The sequence below is a fragment of the Callorhinus ursinus genome, unplaced genomic scaffold, assembly GCF_003265705.2.
Source record: "Callorhinus ursinus isolate GAN/ISIS: 27379988/994484 unplaced genomic scaffold, GSC_fseal_2.0 scaffold13, whole genome shotgun sequence".
Lineage (NCBI taxonomy): Eukaryota > Metazoa > Chordata > Mammalia > Carnivora > Otariidae > Callorhinus > Callorhinus ursinus.
Genome location: NW_027397075.1, coordinates 38,276,127 through 38,296,718, shown reverse-complemented (window position 1 = coordinate 38,296,718; position 20,592 = coordinate 38,276,127). Strand labels below are relative to the sequence as shown.

The following is a 20,592-nucleotide window of genomic DNA, read 5'->3' as shown; positions in this document are numbered from 1 at the left end:
TTGATAATGTTCTATCTCCTTTTAGATTCTGAAAAAGAGTTTCATATCCTCCCTCACCGAGTTTTCGTCCCCATTCCGGGATCCACTGTAATGTTATGTGATTATAAATTTGGTGATGAGTCAGCTGAAGAAATAAGAGACCATTTTATAGAGATGTTAGATCATATGATTCAAATAGAAGATTTGGAAATTGCAGAGGAAATAAACACAGGTAATTATATGATGTTACTTAAGAACCTGATTAGACTTTTGCTAAGATGACCTATAAAGCATCTGGTTTAAGTATGTCTTTAGATTTCTTTAACACTAGTTCTGTTTGATATTTTTGAGGCATTTAAAAATGTGTCTGTTTAATTTCTACAGATAGAAACATGCAGTCAGTGTTTTCCTGGAAAATTCTACCAAAATTTAGGTTACTTAAGGTTTTTCTAAGCCTAGCAAGTAGATCTTCATAAAACAAGTTCAGCTTTAAATAGGTGGAAATACATAGCTTTTAGGTGTTTCTTTTATTATAAGAAAAGTTTTCTTAAAATTCACTTATTTGTTTGGTTAAGCATTTTTTTAATTTTTTATTTTTTTTAAAGATTTTTTTTTTTTTTTTTGTACACAGAGACCAGCGAGAGAGGGAACACAAGCAGGGGGAGTGGGAGAGGGAGAAGCAGGCTCTCCTCTGAGCAGGGAGCTCAATGCGGGGCTTGATCCCAGGACCCTGGGATCATGACCTGAGCCGAAGGCAGACGCTTAACGACTGAGCCACCCAGGTGCCCTGGTTAAGCATTTTTAAACAGTTTATTATACATGTTTTCGATACTAGTGGGCGTTATTTTCTTACCCCTTTATGTAATTGGGATACTAAGGTGAAATGGGCAGTTCCAAACATTAGATCAAGATTATTTTTATGGAACATAGATTTGCCATACTATCGAATTATCTAACAGTTTCTCCTCCTAAATGTCCCTTTCACATTTGACCTTACATTCTTGTTGTTGTTGTTTGTTTTTTTTTAATATTGCACAGTGAATTCTTGTCCCAATTTTTATCACAAAACACTGATTCCATCAAAATATATTTTTATTGACATTAGGGCCAACTTGCAAAACACTTGAAGCACAGATGTTTCAAGGTGCCATTTTGTGATCTGACTTCCCTTTTCCACTTCTTTAATTAATCTCCTTTTTGGGTCTCTGGCTGTTGAGTTTAGGTGGGTAATGTTCAGTCACAATGAAAGTAAGGTGAGGAACTGGTCTCTGGTGTGCTTGTTACCTTTGTGGTCTTTGATAACTACACTTGAGTCATTTTTTTTTTTAATTCTTAATTGTGACTTTTTAAAAAATTTTATTTCATTATTTTATGTTAATCACCATACGTTACATCATTGGTTTTTGATGTAGTGTTCCATGATTCATTGTTTGCGTATAACACCCAGTGCTCCATTCAGTACGTGCCCTCTTTAACCCATCCCCCCACCCCCCTCCCCTCTAGAACCCTCAGTTTGTTTCTCAGAGTCCATCGTCTCTCATGGTTCATCTCCCCCCTCCGATTTTCTCCCCTTCATTTTTCCCTTCCTACTATCTTCTTTTTTTTTTAACATATAATATATTATTTATCTAGAAGGCTGTTTTTGTTTTGTTTTGCTTTGCTTTGCTTTTGTTTTGTGTCTAGTGAGAGAAAGATATGAAAACATATCGATAAATAGTGTATAAGTTTATGACAGGCTTCCTGAAACATTTAAAAATATGTGATAAGGGCTCCTGGGTGGCTCGGTTGGTTGGGCGACTTCCTTCGGCTCAGGTCATGATCCTGGAGTCCTGGGATGGAGTCCCGCATCGGGCTCCCTGCATGGCGGGGAGTCTGCTTCTCCCTCTGACCCTCCCCCATCTCATGCTCTCTCTCTCTCTCATTCTCTCTCTCAAATAAATAAGTAAAATCTTTAAAAAAAAATAAAAATAAAAATAAAAAATATGTGATAAAAGTAATTATTTGCAAATATCAATAAATATTGAGTATGTAGCTATTTATCAAACTTCAGGTTTCTGATATAATAGTAGAAAGTCTTTAGGTTACTTTTGAATGTGGATGTTTATAAAATTTGAATATAACAATTTTTAAGTCTTTTTTCTAATTCTAACTTCTTAATTATTTTTCTGTGACTTAACTAATTCCTGCCCCCACCGTAAGAGTATTTGATTCAGAGTACTCTTGTTACAATGATGAGTCAAGTAAGTATTTCATTGGTGAATATCAAATCTGTCAGTAAAGTTTTAGATTAGTTGGAGACCAGTGAGTTTATTGTTTTGTTTTCTTTTTTTTTTCTCAACAACTCCAGGTTAGTATTAATTATGATCTGGAACAGTAAGCTTGTTCTAAAGAAAAAAAATACTTCAAATTGCTCAGTATCTGATCCTTTGAAAACTATTATTTTTTAAGGGATAGCTATAGGATATTCCCTAACTGATGGGTACTTTGAAAGTAAACTGGTAAACATGTTTGCTGCTTTCTGAAATATGTTTTCCCAGATTAGTGGCTGCACTATCTCTGCCAACCAGATTTAGAGTCATCAGGGTAGGGATTTTTGATTGTTTTGTTCACTTTTGTTTCTGTTGCCTGACAGTAGTTCTTGACCCATTCTGTTGTTGATAATCTGAATGAATTTTATGTGGGATCACTAGAGTTGACCTAGTTTACCCTCTTTCTTTTAATATTGAAATTTATATTCCTAGGAGATGGGGATTTAGACTGTATTCTTCCTTATTCCAAATACCACTCTGTCTTCCTATAACTAACACCTTATTCAGTAATCTGGAGCAGTAAAACATGAGTACTTTTTTACTGAGGCCATGCTTTTAAATTTGAAGTCAACTATCATGCTCTAAGTATGTTGAAGCCAAATATTTGCACAGTCCTTTAACTGGTCTCTTTATTATAGTTTCCAGATCTCATTCTTTCTTACCACCTTGTTTGTCTTTTTATAGATTAGGAATTTTTAACCTGTGGTACCCATAACCTTTGGGGTCATAGCTGGCTTTCAGGAGGTCCACAAACCACTTAAAAGTAATTGTATAATTTTTTTCTGGAAAAAGATCTATTAAAGAGTTGGTGACCTAAGAAAGATTAAAAACTACTTCTTTAAATATACTTTGGTTTGCCTTTCTTTAAATAAATTACCCTGAATTCAACCTAATATTCTAATAATATTATTAGCTTTTACTTATATAGAACCTACTATGTATGGGCACTGTTTTAAGAGCCTTACAAATACTAAATCATTTAATTCTTACAATAGCCCTATGATGTAGATACTATTCTTAGTCCCATTTTCCAGATGAGAGAATTGAAGCTCAGAGGTCAGATAATTTTTCCAGGGTTACACAACTAGTAAATGGTGGAGCTAGGATTTAAACTTAAGCAATTTGGTTCTGGAGTCTGTGCTTTTTTCTAACAATTCCTTTCCATGGGACCTAACCAACACAGACTCTAGAACTACTACTTTCCATGGTCTAGATTCTTATTTTAGCATCTCCATCTTCATTGAATCATTCAAAAATTTTTTTGTCTTAAATGAATGATGTTACATTATTCTGGTTTAATTTCATCTTCTGTCAGTATAATTTCTCACTTGTTGGCTAGAATCTTGGATCTGTTATAGTAGATGGTTTTCATATTCTTTTTGAATTACTTGTCACACTTTTAGTGTGTATTACATTCATGAAAGATTAAAGGGTAGCACTGTATGCAAAATTTGACCCAATCACAACTTACTTTATTATTTTTTTATTTTTTGACATTATTTTTACAACTTACTTTAAAAATCAGATATAAAAGCTTAGGGAGAGAGAGATTTCATTTAGATTATTTTTTTTAAGATTTTATTTATTTGAGAGAAAGAGACAGAAATAGTGACAGAGATAGCAAGAGAGAGCAGGAGTGGGGGGAGAAGCAGGCACCCTGTTGAACAGGGAGCTCAATGCAGGGCTCCATCTCAGGACCCTGTGACCATTACCTGAGCTGAAGGCAGACGCTTAACTGCCCAAGCCACCCAGGTGCCCCAACTGTCAGATTTTTGAGAGTAAGTACCTAGAATGTTTCTCTGTGTACTGAGCTCTATGCCTCAAACATGATAGGTATTCCTAAATATTTGTTAATAACTGACTGATATATACTATATAGGCCATTTTTTGGAAATTATTGCACATCTTTTTTTCACTTATTTTATGCTTGAAAAATTGTAAAGTGTACATCTAGCCAGATACAAGGTTTTTAAGGTTTGTGTAGGGCACTTACAACTGAACATGAACATTTAAAAAGGGTATGATAGTCATAGCTCTATGGTGATATAATTCAGAACATTTTAAGGGGTATAGAACATTTAAAACATATGACATTATGTAGCACTAGACATTTTAATTCTAGTTTACAGCATTTAGTATGTCTAATTATCAGATATTTATTAAGCATTTGCTCTGTTCAAGGCAGTGTGATAGATAAAACATCAAAGACGAGATTCCTTTCCTTAAAAAGCCTGATTTGGAAGATATAATATGTGTGCACTGTTAATTATGCAGAACATGTAGTAAGGTCATAAGAGTAAGAACTTACCATTAATGATTAAAATTTTAGAGTTTCCAGTGATTTTGTTATTCAATGAGAAGAAAATAATTTGACTGTAGGTTAGCGATAACAATCTACAGTAACCAAGTTTTGACATTAGTATTTTCGATTTTAGTAAACTGTTTCCATTTTTTCATTGTTTATTATTACTGCTTTATGTTTCACTTTAATTGAAAGCATACATCTATTGTATAAATTGATGCTCTGTAGTATTCAGTGGATAATCCCAAATATCTTAAAAGCTCCCTAGTTTTGAATGATTCTTAGAATTCTTTGAAATATCCTTGCAAATAATTAAAAGACTTATTTATAGCATCAAGATAATATACTTCTTAGCTATTTATCAAATTTAAATGCTATTCTCTACTGAATTGTTTTTATCATTTATATGTATACTAAATATATTTTAATCCTGTTTTTGAACTTTCCTTCGGTAAGCTTTATCATTAGCACTGTACCATGTTAAATATTAGTATGAGCTAGTACTGAAGTATTTAAAAATCCACTTTTTAATCTTAGATGATATATAAATGTTCATTAGTCTTGTGGATTTTGATTTTTTATAAGCTTTTAATATTGGTACTTAGTTGTATATTTCACACTGTATTTTAAAATTATTTTCTGTCTATATTTTTTTATGCTGGTAATCTAGTATAGAGATAGATAAACTGAATAGGAAGAGTTTAATATTACACAAAGGAAACAAAACAGCAATTTCTGGAAAGTTAGGTGTATATACTTGAATGTATGCTGTATCAAACTCATGATCTCTAGATTATATATTTTTCTAATATAATGTATTGAAGATACTGCTTCATTATGTTAAATATGGTTCTTTAAGGACTCTTCCCTGTTTTTGAAACTTATATAAATCCCAACTGAGTGATTGATTGACTACTCTATTTTAAGCATTAGGGTTCTAGAGATCAAATATACAGTCCTGACTCTGAAGAAGTTCATAGTCTAGAGGGAAATACAGAGAAATGGATTACTCTGAATAAGGTGATTAGTTCTATAATAGAAGGATGAACAGAATTATCAGAACATTTAGCACAGGGATTATCCTTTTATGGGGTTAGAGAAAGCTTCTGAAAGCAAGTGACATTTGAGTTCATTTTGAAGGATGAATGTGATAAAAGTAACCCTAGGCTTTTCAGGAATTGAACACTGGCATCAGATGTATTGTGACCAAGAATATGACTTGTCTAGAATTATATTAGTTTTGTTGTTTCAAATATTTGTTGAATTAGAAGAAATTATTTGGTAATTAGCATATTTTAATAGCAAAATAACATATTCCCAAATTATAGGTTAGGGTAAAAACATAAACATTTTAATAGAAAAATTAAGTGATTTTTCGTAACATCCTATTCGTTTAGAATTATATTCACTTACTCATTTACTCCCTAACTCATTCATTAATTACTCAAAAATATATTGTTTTATTAATAATAAAATAATGGGTTATTAATATTTATTCATTAATTTACTAAAAATATTAGATGCATAATTTTATGAAGATAGTATTTTAACTGAGTCCAGGTATGCCACTTACATCTGTGTAACTTTAAATAATCCCCCTCTGAATCCCAGATTCTCTTGGTGTTAAGAGAATTTAGTACAAACGTTAGGGAAAATACTTTCTAAACAAAAAGAGATACATAACTGTGAGGTGATATTAACTAGTATTATAAGACATTTAAATCATGAACTTTCTGAATTATAATAAAGAATATTAACATTAAAGTATAAAAGTAATATTTTGTAGTATGTATAAATTTTCCTATATATTTGAAATTAGAGTTTTCATATGTAATAAACCATAAAAGGTGAGTTTAAATGTTAAAGTTCAAAAATTGAGGGGCACCTGGGTGTCTCAGTCGTTAAGCATCTGCCTTCAACTCAGGTCATGATCCCAGGGTCCTGGGATCGAGCCCCACATCGGGCTCCCTGCTTAGCGGGAAGCCTGCTTCTCCCTCTCCCACTCCCCCTGCTTGTGTTCCCTCTCGCTGTCTCACTCTCAGTCAAATAAGATATTAAAAAAAAAAAAAATGAAATCAATTACTATAAGGGTGTTAAACTTGTTATAAGAATCTGGCTTTATTTTCTAACTATTAGAAAATATTAATTATTTTTATTCTATAATATACTTGCCAAGTAGTTGCTATGTTTGAAATACATATTTTGCCAGGTAAAACCTTAAAATAACATACTTTTAAATGACTTAAGGGTTGAAGAACAATTTGTTTGTCAAAATGATTCATTTAAGGTGAGGGATAACTATGGCTTTAAAATTTCTTAGGTGCATTAGTCATCTACTAGATATTAAGTTAGTAATTCAGATGCACTTTATCTACAGTATCAGCTAAAAATTTGAAGCCACACCTTTAAAATCTGGTGAAACTCATCTTTGCCAATTCTGTCTTGATATCAGAACTAATTAATTTTTGTTGTTTGGTTAAACATTGATAATTTAATTATAAAGGAAAGAGAAATAATAATGAACATGTGTTTTTATGACTAAATCACTGAGTATAGTGAAACCTCATTACTTCACTATTCGGAGATGTGGAAGAAGACAACTAAGGAGTTTAAGTTGTAACATTTTATTTTAAGCATCCAAATAGTCCTGCCTAACTATCAACAGCTTGGAATGAAATTGAACACATTTACAACTTAGCATGCATTCATTACCGACCTTGTTTTCTCTTTTGTTGACAGTTGCTCAAAAAGATTACTTTCTTACATGATTAATTTGGGGCTTATCTGAAGTTAAAATTACCTGATTTTAAGGAATGCTTAAGATCTAATTTCCTATCGAATCATGTTATTTGCATTTAAATTTCAGATACTAGTAAAAACATAGTGTTTGAGATTTGAATTAAAATCCCAGAAGCTCCCACCAAAAACAAACATAAATAAATTGTTATGACAACATCTTACTCATCCTTGAAAAATACTCTGCTTCAGTAAAATTATCTCAGATTTGTATCAAATCAGTATGATTTTGTATGACAGATTAAAAATGAAAATAGAGCAATGAAATTTTTTTATAGAAGTAAATTACTTGTGCAGAAGATTTGACATACTAGAGCATGACTTTAGCATATAACAATTCAATATTAAATGTATAAGTAATATATCATGAAAAACCATTTTTATGCTCTTTAATTTTTTTATTAACGTATAATGTATTATTTGTTAATTCTTGTACTCTTTAAATGCACGTACTCAAGTAAAAAAAAAAATCCTATAGCAAATAAGTGTAATTCATCCTTCATCCATTATTTTTATTTGTATTTGTTATCTGAAATAAGGACTTTAGTGGCCCCCCAAAAAAAGTTTTTTAGTACTGATATTTACTAATAGAAAAACCAAAATTGTTTGTGTTAACATGAATAAAACTGTACTATTCATTCAACTTTTTGATCTATAGATGAAGTTAGGGGAAAAATGAAGCTGGTAGGCTAATGTAATCTAGAACTGAGGTGTTATAGTCCTTGAGAAAACTAGAAACTTATAGAAGACTGAATTTTTTTTTTGATAATATGTTCCTTATAATGTTCTTTAAAACTCATTTTAAAATGGGAATTATTCCCATTTTATTTAGGATTGATTGTTATTATCCTCTTGCAGCTTGTATGAGTTACTTTATGAATACTGAAGCTTCATTGGACAACACAGATGATGAACAACCAAAGCAACCAATTAAAACTACAGTAATATTGAAAATTCAGCAAAACATAGGTATATAATTTCTTTTATAACATTGAAAAGATGGTATTTTGGATTTGAGTTTTCTCATTATTTTAAAATTGTTTCCATTGCATTTTGCTTTCTTAGAGGTGCTAGATTAAGCCTGTATTTATTATTATGGAAAGTGCTAGACCCTGGAGATGGAAGAGATGGAAAGATTTATAAATAATGCATTATCGCAATTGCTCTCAAACGTGACACTTTCTATTAATTTTTTTGGCCTGTTTGTTTTGTTTTTAGAAGGGGTGGGAGAGGCAGACAGAGAGAGAATCTTAAGCAGGCTCCACACCCGGTGCAGAGCCTGATGTGGAGCTCGATCTCACAACCTTGAGATTACGACCTCAGCTGAAATCAAGATTTGGATGCTTAATGACTTAACCAGCCAGGCACCCCACTTTCTGTGTTTTTACAAGAAAAACTTGTTGAGTTTCGGGAATCAGTTATTATAGTTGGGCCAATGCTTTTCAGACTGGTGTTCTTTGCAGAACTGCTATTGTAGAAGATTTTGATACGTGTTCTATGAAAAAAGTCAGATTCAAGTCTGGAAATTCGTAATGAACTTTAGAATTTTAAAGGCTCCAAGAAGAGTGGCAATCACTTCAACATTGTTCAGACGTATTGATTAAAGACCATGTAGACTGTTGTTAAGTGGAATGCCGATTTGAAAAATGCTTTATAAGCATTAAGACTTTTGACTGTTAGCAGCCAGAAGATTTTTCTAGGCACTTACTCATTAGATAATTACCTAAGTTCTTTGTACCGAAGTGTGTGTGTATGTGTGTTTCTGTGTCTAGACTGCTCTGGTCGGTTTTGTTTTGGTTAACTTACAGTTATCAGGAAAAAATAAGTAAAACTAAAAGTTGCCAAGACAAACTTACTAATTCTTAGATTTTATAATGGTAAAATCTTGAGTTTTTTAGTTCGAATAGTTACACAGATGACTTTGCCTTGTCATGTTTGAGACCCACTGCCTATTGGAGCTGTCTTTTGGTTTAAGCTAGGTACCATAAGATGGCTGGAATGTCAGTGTGCATATTTATAGAAACTTTTTTAAAGTATATGTGAGTTTTTCTCTCAAATGTGTGTGAGTGCACATGTGTGTAAGAGAGACACTTTTTTTTTTTTTTTGAAGATTTTGCTAAGTGGTGAAGTACACAATTACCAGTCCAGCCTTTGCCATCTATTCAACTTATTGCTTTGTTTTCCTCCTAAGACTTGGCTGGCTTTTAATACATATACATGTGTGTGTAAGCATATATGTTTGTGCAGGTGCATCTTGTTGTTTAGGCCCATCGTTACCTACATTTCAGAGCCTAGGACCAGTTAAGCCTTTCTTTCGCTCATTCCATTTCCATTTGTTTTGTGTTTATTTTACTTGTAGGTGTGATTGCAGCAGTTGCGGTTGCAGTCCTTGCTGCGGGTATCTCCTTTCATTACTTCAGTGATTAGGGTGAGACACAGCTTCCTGATCTTCCAGAGAACACTGAGCAACCATTATGAATAAAAGACGCAAACAGTCCATCTGCATTTAAGACCAGAGCAGCCATCTCTGCTGCCATTATGCCTATTATGTTTCTGACTAAAATGAAATCACCAGCTGCCTTGTTTAGCCCTGCTTATGTTATAGATGGCTCAGGCTTCCAAAAATAAAGTTGTGTATGTAGATGGAAGTTGCATGTAACAAATCCTTATTATCTATTTTTAAAAATGTTCAAAATGATGGTTTATTTTCATAGATTTTAGTCCTGTTGATCTGGATCACATATTGATCAGGATATTGAAAATTTGAATAGTCAGAGTTGACTGAATATCTTAGTAATAGAATAACTGGAGAAATTTCTACAAGGTGGGGCAACAGTCTGTTGGGTAAGTTCATACTCTAGGACCTTTCTTTATATTTTTGATGGCACAACAAGAAGTTTTATTCTATTGATAGAAAAAAAATAACCTGCAATTAATAGTTATACCACAGCAATTAACAGCATGTAAAAAGAAATGTCTCTTTTAAAACATTAGAAGGAAAAATGCTCTGCATTTTTTTAAATTTTATTTTATTATTTTATGTTAATCACAGTACATTACATCATTAGTTTTTGTTGTAATGTTCCACGATTCATTGTTTGCGTATAACACCCAGTGCTCCATTCAATATGTGCCCTCTTTAATACCCATCACCAGGCTAACCCATCCCCTCACCCCCCTCCCCTCTAGAACCCTCAATTTGTTTCTCAGAGTCCATAGGTCTCTCATGGTTCGTCTCCCCCTCCAAATCCCCCCCTTCATTTTTCCCTTCCTACCATCTTTTTTTTTTACATATAATGTATTATTTGTTTCAGAGGTACAGATCTGTGACTCATCAGTCTTACACAATTCACAGCGCTCACCATAGCACATACCCTCCCCAGTGTCCTATCACCCAACCACCCCATTTCTCCCACCCCCCCACCACTCCAGCAACCCTCAGTTTGTTTCCTGAGATTAGGACCTTTCTAATGTATACTCAGTTCCAAAATACTGACCAAGTTCTGGTCAAGGGGTAGGAAACCTTTCCAGAAAGGTTTGAATTATTAAGGATTGCCATAAATCATGTGCTTTCTTGGGTTAGTATATTATACCTGTTTTAATATATTTAGTAAGACTTTTACTTCTAACAGTACGTTAGACTGGGTACTGCAAAACAACTAAATTCTGAATAAAATCTATTTTTGAATGCATTAATCGGCTCAAAGAAAGTAGGGGAAGTTTCTGTGAATCATACCTCTATTTTTACTTGCCCACAGATGAACACATTTTGAGTTGGGAATTGCGAATACTGTATTAAGCGTGCAAGTGGGCAGTGGTTGCACAGATAGCAAATACCAACTGCAACATAGCCATATATGGTTTGCCTTGGACTAGAAGCAAGGAGATGAATCTGAATCTGAGATGTTGTCCTAGCCAGGACAGTTGAAGTGGCTACTTAGTTTGTAGTATCCTGTAACTCCTGGCAGAAGCAAGATACAGGCTCAAGATTTCCATAGATTAAGATAAAAAAAATATGACTAGAGATTACCAGGTGCAAACTGAAACTAGCTAGCATGAGAAAAAACTATAGAAATAAGAAACTTTGGATTCAATTCTCCATGGTCTCATCACTGACATCTATGAAAGATGGAACCGCAGGCAGATCTAAAAAAGAAAACAATGCTAAAAATGAAAAATATGTTACTTGAAATTAAAAAAAAACCTCAGACATGTTGAATATCATATTAGACTCAACTGAAGAGACAATAAAGTGGAAGTGAGATCTAAAGGAATTACCCAGTGTGCAGCGAAGAGAAACAAGGAGCTAGAAAATACAAATATTAAAGAAAAGTATAGAGATACGAAGGGAAGATGGTTACAAAGACTAGAAGTATTAGGAGGGAGGAATAGAGAGGGTGGAGGAGTACAGTATTTGAAGATAACTATTTTCTTTTTTTGTTGTTGGAGAAACATGAATTCATAATTTGAGGAAGCACAGCACAATATATCCCAAGCATACATGGATCAAATCCATGCCTAAACCCAAAGTAGTGTAACTACAAGATACCAAACACAAGATTTTAAAAGCATTCAAAAGAACAAAAAGATCAATGAAGGCAACATACATACTAACATACTTAGTAGGCTTCTCAATAGCAACAATGTACCCAAAAGATGGTGGAATAATGCCTTCAAAATTCTGAGAAAAACTATTATCAACTTAGAATTTGTGCCAAGCAAAACTGAAATGTTCAGATGAAAAACAGATTTTTACCATCAACGGCACTTCAATAAAGAAACTGCCAAAGGTTGATCTTCAGAAGGAAAACGTTTCCACAAGGATGATCTGAAATTGAAGATCTGGTGAGCAAATATAATGATAAACATGTAAATCAAAAGTGTTGCTAATATAAAACAGTCGTAATTGAAGAAGTGCTTATAAGAAGTAAAATTGTAAACAATTGTAAAACTAAATAAACATTCTGTGCAACATGAATGTGGACTTCTAAAATAGGATATAATTAAAAAACTGAATGATATTTAAGATGGGAGGAGGGTGATTAGAATTAAAGTGTTCTGAGGTGCTTTCATTATTCAGAAAGTGGGTTAAGATACTGCTAAAATAATAGATATAGAATGAATCATTGCAAAGGAAAAGAAGTTTAAAATAGTGGGCGCCTGGGAGGCTCAATCGGTTAAGCAACTGCCTTAGGCTCAGGTCATGATCCTGGAGTCCCAGGATCGAGTCCCACATCGGGCTCCCTGCTCGGCAGGGAGTCTGCTTCTCCCTCTGACCCTCTTCCCTCTCGTGCTCTCTATCTCATTCTCTCTCTCTTAAATAAATAAATAAGTAATCTTAAAAAAAAAAGTTTAAAATAGTGAAACAGGAAGACAATGACAGCCCAAAAGGAACAAATTAGGGGTGGGGGAGGAACAAAATGAGTAAGATAATAATAAGTCAAGTAATACTAATTAAAATAGACATGAATAAACTAAACCCAGTTCAACAACAGATTGATTAGGTTTTTTAAAATCCAGCTATATATAGGCTGGATTTTTTTAAAAGATGAAAACGCAGAGGGAAATAAAATTTGTGTAGCTTTAGTGATACTAAATCAAAATTAGTTTTATGGTAGTATTAAATGGAGAAGGCCACTAATAATGATAAAAGGATCAATTCACTAGAAATATATAACAATTTTAAATATGTACATACTTCATTAAATGGCCTCGAAATGTGTAAGACTAAACCAAAAAACTGAACAACATAGAGATTTTTTTTTTTTAAGATTTTATTTATTTATTTGACCGAGACACAGCGAAAGAAGGAACACAAGCAGGGGGAGTGGGAGAGGGAGAAGCAGGCTTCCCGCGGAGCAGGGAGCCCGATGTGGGGCTCGATCCCAGGACCCTGGGATCAGGACCTGAGCCGAAGGCAGACGCTTAACAACTGAGCCACCCAGGCTCCCCCAACATAGAGATTTCAACAGCTCTCAGTTATTGATAAATAAGCCAAACAATGAATGAAAACACAGATTTGGATAATGCAATTAACATTTCAATTGACAAATTTAAAATAATCAGCAATTAGAATATTCTTAAGCATTTTATATTAGCAAAAACTGACCATGTACTAGGTATGAAATAAGTCACAATAAAGTTTTAAAAATCAGTGTTAAATGTATAATCAGAAATAAGAGTTCAGTAATAAAGGTTAAAATTTTTAAAATCATACATTTACAAGTTTTAAAACTTGTAGATGAAAGAAGAAAACAAATACTTAGAACCTAATTATAAGTATCACATTTGGAAAAATTGGGTGATGCAGCAGAAACATTACTAAAGGAAATTAAATGCATAAATTAAAAAGCCTAAGTATATAACTTAAGAGCAACAGAACAAACAATATTGAAGCAAGGAGATACAGGCGAGGGAAGAAATCAATGAATTAGAAAAAAAGTCACAATGTCAAAGTGGTTTTCATGACAACAATAAAATTGGCATAATTAAACAAGAAAACAGGGCACAAGTAGATGAAATAAAGATTGAAAAGGAGTCCTAACCCACAGATATAGCAGAGATGAAAATAGTGAGCATCTTAATATATTTGAAAACTTAGACAAAATAGATCAAGGTCTAGAAAAATGCAATTTCCTTAAATGGTCCAGAGAAGAAATAGACAAGCTACAGAGACTTATTCAATAGTGTTGAATAGTAGATAATTTTTTTTGACAGAACATCTAGTCCACATCTACAGATGTTTCTCTTTCAAGGACCATACTTTTTCAACATTTCATATAAACTCTCCCAAGGATTAGGTCATTGTCAGCTCTAATGAAGCCAGTATAACTTCTGATACTAGAATCAGACACATTGAGTAAGTTAAAGACTCATCACACATATTAACAGATGTGAAAACCAAAAACACTATTGATAAGCTAAATTCAACATTATATAAAAAAGGATAATGCAGCATGACTAAGTTGTATATATACATTAAAAATCAGAAACTCAATAAGGATGCATATTTTATCACCACTTCTATTCATCATTGTACTGTAGAAATAAGCAAAAGACAAATCAGGTATTTTAAGAGAAAGTGACTGAGCATACAAAAAGATGTTTAATCTCATAAATGATCAACTAAGACCACAGTGAATATCATTTTACATCCAATAGATCGAAAAATTAAGAAATATGACTATCAATGAAGATGTGCATCGAGAAGACATTTACAGGTGGGGTTGTAAATTGATACACAGTTTGCCATAGAAAGCAATTTGGCATTATCTTGTGAAGTTAACCATTTACATTAATACCTGACCATTCTGCTTCTACATACATACCTTAGAGAAATTTTTCTATAGGTGCCCAAGAGCACATCTATGAGAATGTTCAAAGCAGCCCTGTTTGTAACCACCCAAATGTTCATTGTCAAGAGAATGACAAATTGCGGGTTTTGTACTTTTATTTAATAGGGAGAATGACCTGAGAAAGCAAGTCTCAGAAGCTCACATGCAGTTTGATAGTAAGTTTAAAAACAAGCAAATCTAAACTATATTACACGGGAACACATTTATGATAAAACTTTTTTAATGTGAAGGAGTGATACCCAAATTCAGAATGGTATTACCATTTCTGGTGGGACTGATGGCAGAGCAGGAAGGCAAGAAGGAACAAATGAATAGATGAAACATTATTAGGGTTGTTCTAGTTCTTAAGTTGAAATGGGTTACTTGATCTTCATTTTATTTACTTAATGGTATCAACATATATATTATTTTGGTTGTCTACTACTAACAAACCACCCCAAACTTAATTGACTTAAAACAACAACATTTAGGGTGTCTGGGTGGCTCAGTCAGTTAAGCATCTGCCTTCAGCTCAGGTCATGATCCCAGGGTACTGGGATCGAGTCCCTGTATTGGGCTCCCTGCTCAGCTGGGAGTCTACTTCTCCCCTACCCTCTACTCGTGCTGTCTCTCACGTGCTCTCCGTCTCAAAATAAATAAGTAAAATCTTAAAAAAAAAAAAAGGCAACCATTTAATTTTTTCCCCCCACAATTCTGAATTGACAGGAATCAGTTGTCTTGTTCTCCACATGGTGTTGGCTACAGCTACAATTTTCTAAGAGCTTGACTGGGTTTGAAACCTCCAAAATAGCTCATTCACAAGGTTGGCATTGGATGCTGTCAGCTGGGAACCTGGCTATCACACCTCAATTCTCCTCTATGTGGCCTCTCCATGTGGCTTGGGGTTCTTCCATCAGGGTGGCTGGGCTTCTTCCTGTCATGATAATGGGGATTCAAGAAGTAACATCCCAAGTGTGAGCATTCCAAGAAGAGAGAAATAGGAGCTTTGAGTCCTCTTGAGGCCCTGGCTTAGAAATCTCAGAACATCACTACATTGTATTGGTCAAAGTAATCTATAGGACCAGCCTAGATTAAAGATGAAGGGGAAAAAAGCCTTGATGGCAACCATCTTTGGGGATTATCATTATACCCTCTGCAAATAGCAATTCATGTTTTTGACGTGTGGAAAATGCATTCACCACCTCAAGAGACACCTTAAAGTTGCATCTAAATATGTCATCAGATTCAGGTTCAAGGCCCATAATCTCATCATTTAAATCAGTTTCAGGTATATATGAGCCACCTTTACTGCAGTTCTAAATATGAAGATGCGTGAACTAAAGAAACAAGTTTTCTTCCCCATACTCATCTAGAATACAATGGCAAGACAGGCAATAGATTTCTTGTTTGAAAAGGGAAAATGGGAAGTGCAAAACAGGAAATGGTCCACAGCAATTCCAACTGGGCACGTGTCTCTCATGCATCATGATTCTGGGAGCAGGGAGTTTATGATAATTAGGGCCTAATTCTTAGCCCTTGGACCTTCCCTATGAGATTTTGACTCAACTCTGAGTTGTCCTTTTCCATGAGAATGGCTTGTTTCAAGTTGAATAGCTTTCTCAGCTTGCTTCCTAATTTTCGAAGGTTGAAGGTCCAGGAGCCTTTTTTTATTTTTGAACTGTCTCTTCCTTTTAGACCAAACTTATGTAATTCCTTTAAAAATACTGCATATTTTTGGGGCACTTGGGTGGCTCAGTTGTTAAACGTCTGCCTTCGGCTCAGGTCATGATCCCAGGGTCCTGGGTTAGAGCCCAGTATCAGGCTCCCTGCTCGTCGGGAAGCCTGCTTCTCCCTCTCTCACTCCCCCTTGTGTTCCTTCTCTCGCTGTTTCTCTCTGTCAAACAAATAAAATCTAAATAAATAAATAAATAAATAAATAAATAAATAAATAAATAAATAAAAATATTGCATATTTTCTATGAATCAAATTATAATCCACTCCATTCAATAAAAGACACACCCACAAATCTGAGACCGGCCTCTCCCTCTACTTTGAGCTAAATGTCAGGGTGCTGAAGGACCACATCCTTAAGAATCTTAGGTACCAATTGCCTCGCTGAGTGGATGGACTATTATACATGCTGATAAGATTCTTAGAAGTCTTTTTTGTCAGCTGAGAGATCTATGAGGCACGGGCTTAAATATTTCCGAAGTCTTAAAGGTTATTATTACAGCTGGAACTTGATCATAACTTACCCTGATGTTATATGTTTTACTTGCCGTTCTCTGGAGTTGACCATTGCCCAGAGGTCATTTCCTCCTTGAGAATTTCTTGTTGGCTGGAAAAAGGTGTTCAAGGCCTTCATATTTCTCACAGCATTTCCTCCAAAACTGAACAGTTTCCTTTTTAGTTCATCTCTCTTTTTCTGTATTTGATCATTGCCAGCTAAAAGTCACTTGGCATTTTCAGTATTCTGCCTGGAAATATCCTTGGCCAGATACACAGGTTTATTCAGTTACTTCTTCCCCTTAGTGATTTCCATGAGTTCATTAGTTCTACCTTTCACATTAATGCAAGGTGAAAGTGTCTTTCATAACAAGGGTTGCCTTTCAATAACGATTTCCTCATTGTTCTAGCCACCCCTGTTTCCTGAAGTCCCTAAAGCCTTCATTTCCTTCTCAGTTCCAAAGTTAAGGCTACATGTTTTGATTTTGGCCCAGTACTACTCTTATTTCTATGTACCAGTTTCTATTTTGGTTATCTGTTCATAACAATCTCAAAACATATTGGCATTAACCATTTTATTAATGGTTCCATTAATCATTTATTAATCATTTATTTATTTATGATTCTGTGGATAGACTGGGATCAGCTGAAAGGTTATTCTGTTCCACATGATGTTGGCTGGGGCTTCAATTACCTAAGGGCTGTGACATCCAAGATAGTTCATCCACATGGTTGGCAATTTATCTGCTGCTTCTCCGTATAACCTCTCCATAGGGCTTCGGCTTCTCAAAGCATGGTGGTTGAATTCAAAAAGGAAGAGCCCCAAGAATCAGTGTTCAAAAAGGAAGGAAGTGGGAAATTGTTACTCCTTAAAGGACTGGGCTCAGAAATCCCAGAATGTCATTCCTCTGTATTCTATTGGTCAAAGCAAACAGGCCTAGAATAGATCCTATAGGAGAAGGAAAAGAGGCTCACCTCTCAATGGCATATGCATACAGGGAGGGAAAGAATTAATGGCATTCACCACAGGAGACTTATTACACATATATTCTTTAGTATATGTCAAATCTTAAATACATGAGAAAGGAGAGAATTAAAGAAGTTCCCTAGGGAGATAGTTAACTATTATTACTCTAAAAATGTGATTCACATATTATCTTACCACAATCTGCCTTTCCAATAGCACCCCTGTCTCCCTCTTTTCTGTTTTGACATTTTTGTGGGTAAATAAATGTCTTTCCCTTTTACCTACTCCTATAATTTTCCAAGATCAATAGGCTCAAAACCATCTTACCCAAATAGTTGGGAATAATCAAGCTCTATTACAATGCGTATTTGTTTTTTGGCTTTTACCTTAGATATTTGCCTAAGTATAAACTAGCCAATGTACAATAAATATCTAGTAAATTATTCTTGATTTCTGACTTTAACCTAATAATTATATTGGAAATATGAAGTATGTTAATGAATAGTAACTAAAGGTAGTCAGTGAGTTCTCATATACTTCATAACCTATTAAAAGGTAAATTAATACTTTAATAGGTTTTGATTTATTGGTTAAGGACAAGTGATAAAAGCAGAGTTAGAAATGATACTTGTTTGTCTCTGCTTTTGCCTTTTCTAATGTGTTTTCACATACATTATCTCAGTGGATTTTTACAACACTCTTGTGTGTAAACAGGTTAGAGATTTGTTTAATGGACCCAAATTTGGTGGATATAAATGAAGTGCACATTATTATTTATTGTATCCAATGACACATAGGAAGAATAGACATTTGAGTAAGTAACTATTACCTGTCTCAATATCAGAAATAGATTATTCCTTCTTTTTTCATCTTTGTAAAAATATTCTGTAAATATTTTACATACTTAGCACCATCAAATGAAGCTAGACTTTACGCCGTTCTGTGGAATTTATGAAATTCTGATCCTGAAGAGCCCTGTAGAAAAAGCATTGTTCTTTAAAGAAAAGATCTTTCACTCAATTTGTTCAGTTTGTTAAGGAGACCCTTTGTTTATTATAGAATTGTGAAGAGGAACTTAATGGAATGGATGAAGGTAGTTTAATCAGATCTTAGGTTCTATTTTAGTGAAATCCAATTTAGTTGTAGATACATCAAATGCCTGGCCCCGTGATTAAAATTCTGAATGTCAGTAAGCTAAGACACTGGACTGCAATATTTATATCTAAACAAAAATAACATTTAAAAAATAATAATCCTATGCTTTCAAGTTAGCACTATTGAAAACATTTTCTAAATTTTAATTCTAAATTATAACTGAAATAATAGCTAATGATTATGGAGAGTTGACTTGTATGCCTAGATCTTCTAATTAAGAAACAACTCCTTGGGAAGTCACTTAATCCCTTTGACCTTTAGGTTGGAATAAATTGTAACATTAAATTAACTCTCATAGGGCGCCTGGGTGGCTCCGTTGGTTGGGCGACTGCCTTCGGCTCAGGTCATGATCCTGGAGTCCCGGGATCGAGTCCCGCATCGGGCTCCCTGCTCAGCGGGGAGTCTGCTTCTCCCTCTGACCCTCTTCCCTCTCGTGCTCTCTATCTCTCATTCTCTCTCTCTCTCAAATAAATAAATAAAATCTTTAAAAAAAATAAAAAAAATAAATTAACTCTCATATAGTGTTTTACAATTTATACAATATTTTCATTTTAACAATTCAGAGACTGAGGTGAGGTTCAGGAAAGTGACATGCTAAACCTAGTAGTTAGTGGGGCATATACATATTATGGGGGAAGATATTAATGAAAGGAAGTGATTGAGTATGTAGAAGCAAGAGGATGATTGTACAGAAGGAAGAAAACAAGGTTAAGATTCCTGAGGATAGTCTCTAAAGCATAGGTAGCTATTAGCCTTGAGAGAAGGAACATTAATATAATAGCTCAGAAAATGAAGAAAATTGGTGCAAGTGCATATGGGCTTATAGGTTTGGTAGTGGAAAGTTGAAGATGATCTTATTTGATGCCTTCATATTTCTATGAAGTTGGAAAGGTCATCTGCTGAGAGGAAAGAAAGAGAATAAAGATTTCAAAGAATTGTTGTCAAGAGTGGGAGATTGAGTTGACCAAAGAAACAGTGGGATTACCAGGCAGTGTTACCAGTATAGCCTCATTTGAGATTAGTAATAATAAATGAATGAAATTTTGTGATTTTCCCTCAGTACTCTCTCAGATTTAAAAAAAAAAAAAAGCGATTTGTAGGTCTTGTCTAAAAGATAAGTTGAAACCAAAGAAGAGCTAGAAAATTTAGGATTGGCAAGAATATTATTTAAGAATAGTATTTAAATTATGAACCATGAAATCTAAGCTGAATATAAAAGGAAGTGAAGAGATGGAAATGGGGAGTTGGGGTGGGGAGAGAACGAGAATGCTTTAATGAGTTAGAAATGTAATGGAAAGAGAGAGAGAATGCTTTGATGATTTGGAAATGTAATGTAAAAAGACCAATGGAGTAGAGATCTAGAAGAAATCAAAGACCGAAATTTTTACAGTAGTTTACAAGTAAATAAGGAGACATGATTGTGATCGTAAGTAAGAATGCCTGGAATAGTGATCTGGGAAGAAATAACACATAGATGATAGCAAATGACATGAGTGGCTGAGGTGAAGTATTATTGAAGGTCA

At 34.1% G+C, this 20,592-nt stretch overlaps 1 protein-coding gene and 1 pseudogene across 3 annotated transcripts in view; one reads left to right on the top strand and one right to left on the bottom strand.

The window, feature by feature from the left end:
• Positions 1 to 10,049, top strand: part of ODR4 (odr-4 GPCR localization factor homolog) — a 35,295-nt gene extending 25,246 nt beyond the window's left edge. For all 3 annotated transcript variants that reach the window (XM_025877991.2, XM_025877990.2, XM_025877989.2), the window contains 3 exons: positions 26 to 211; positions 8,245 to 8,355; positions 9,746 to 10,049. In XM_025877991.2, coding sequence (XP_025733776.1) covers positions 26 to 211; positions 8,245 to 8,355; positions 9,746 to 9,813 — 365 coding nt within the window. In that variant the 3' untranslated portion in view covers positions 9,814 to 10,049. The remainder of the gene's footprint in view (positions 1 to 25; positions 212 to 8,244; positions 8,356 to 9,745) is intronic.
• LOC141374014 (mitochondrial import inner membrane translocase subunit Tim9 pseudogene) overlaps positions 1 to 20,592 on the bottom strand; it is a 781,319-nt pseudogene that overhangs the window by 7,214 nt on the left and 753,513 nt on the right.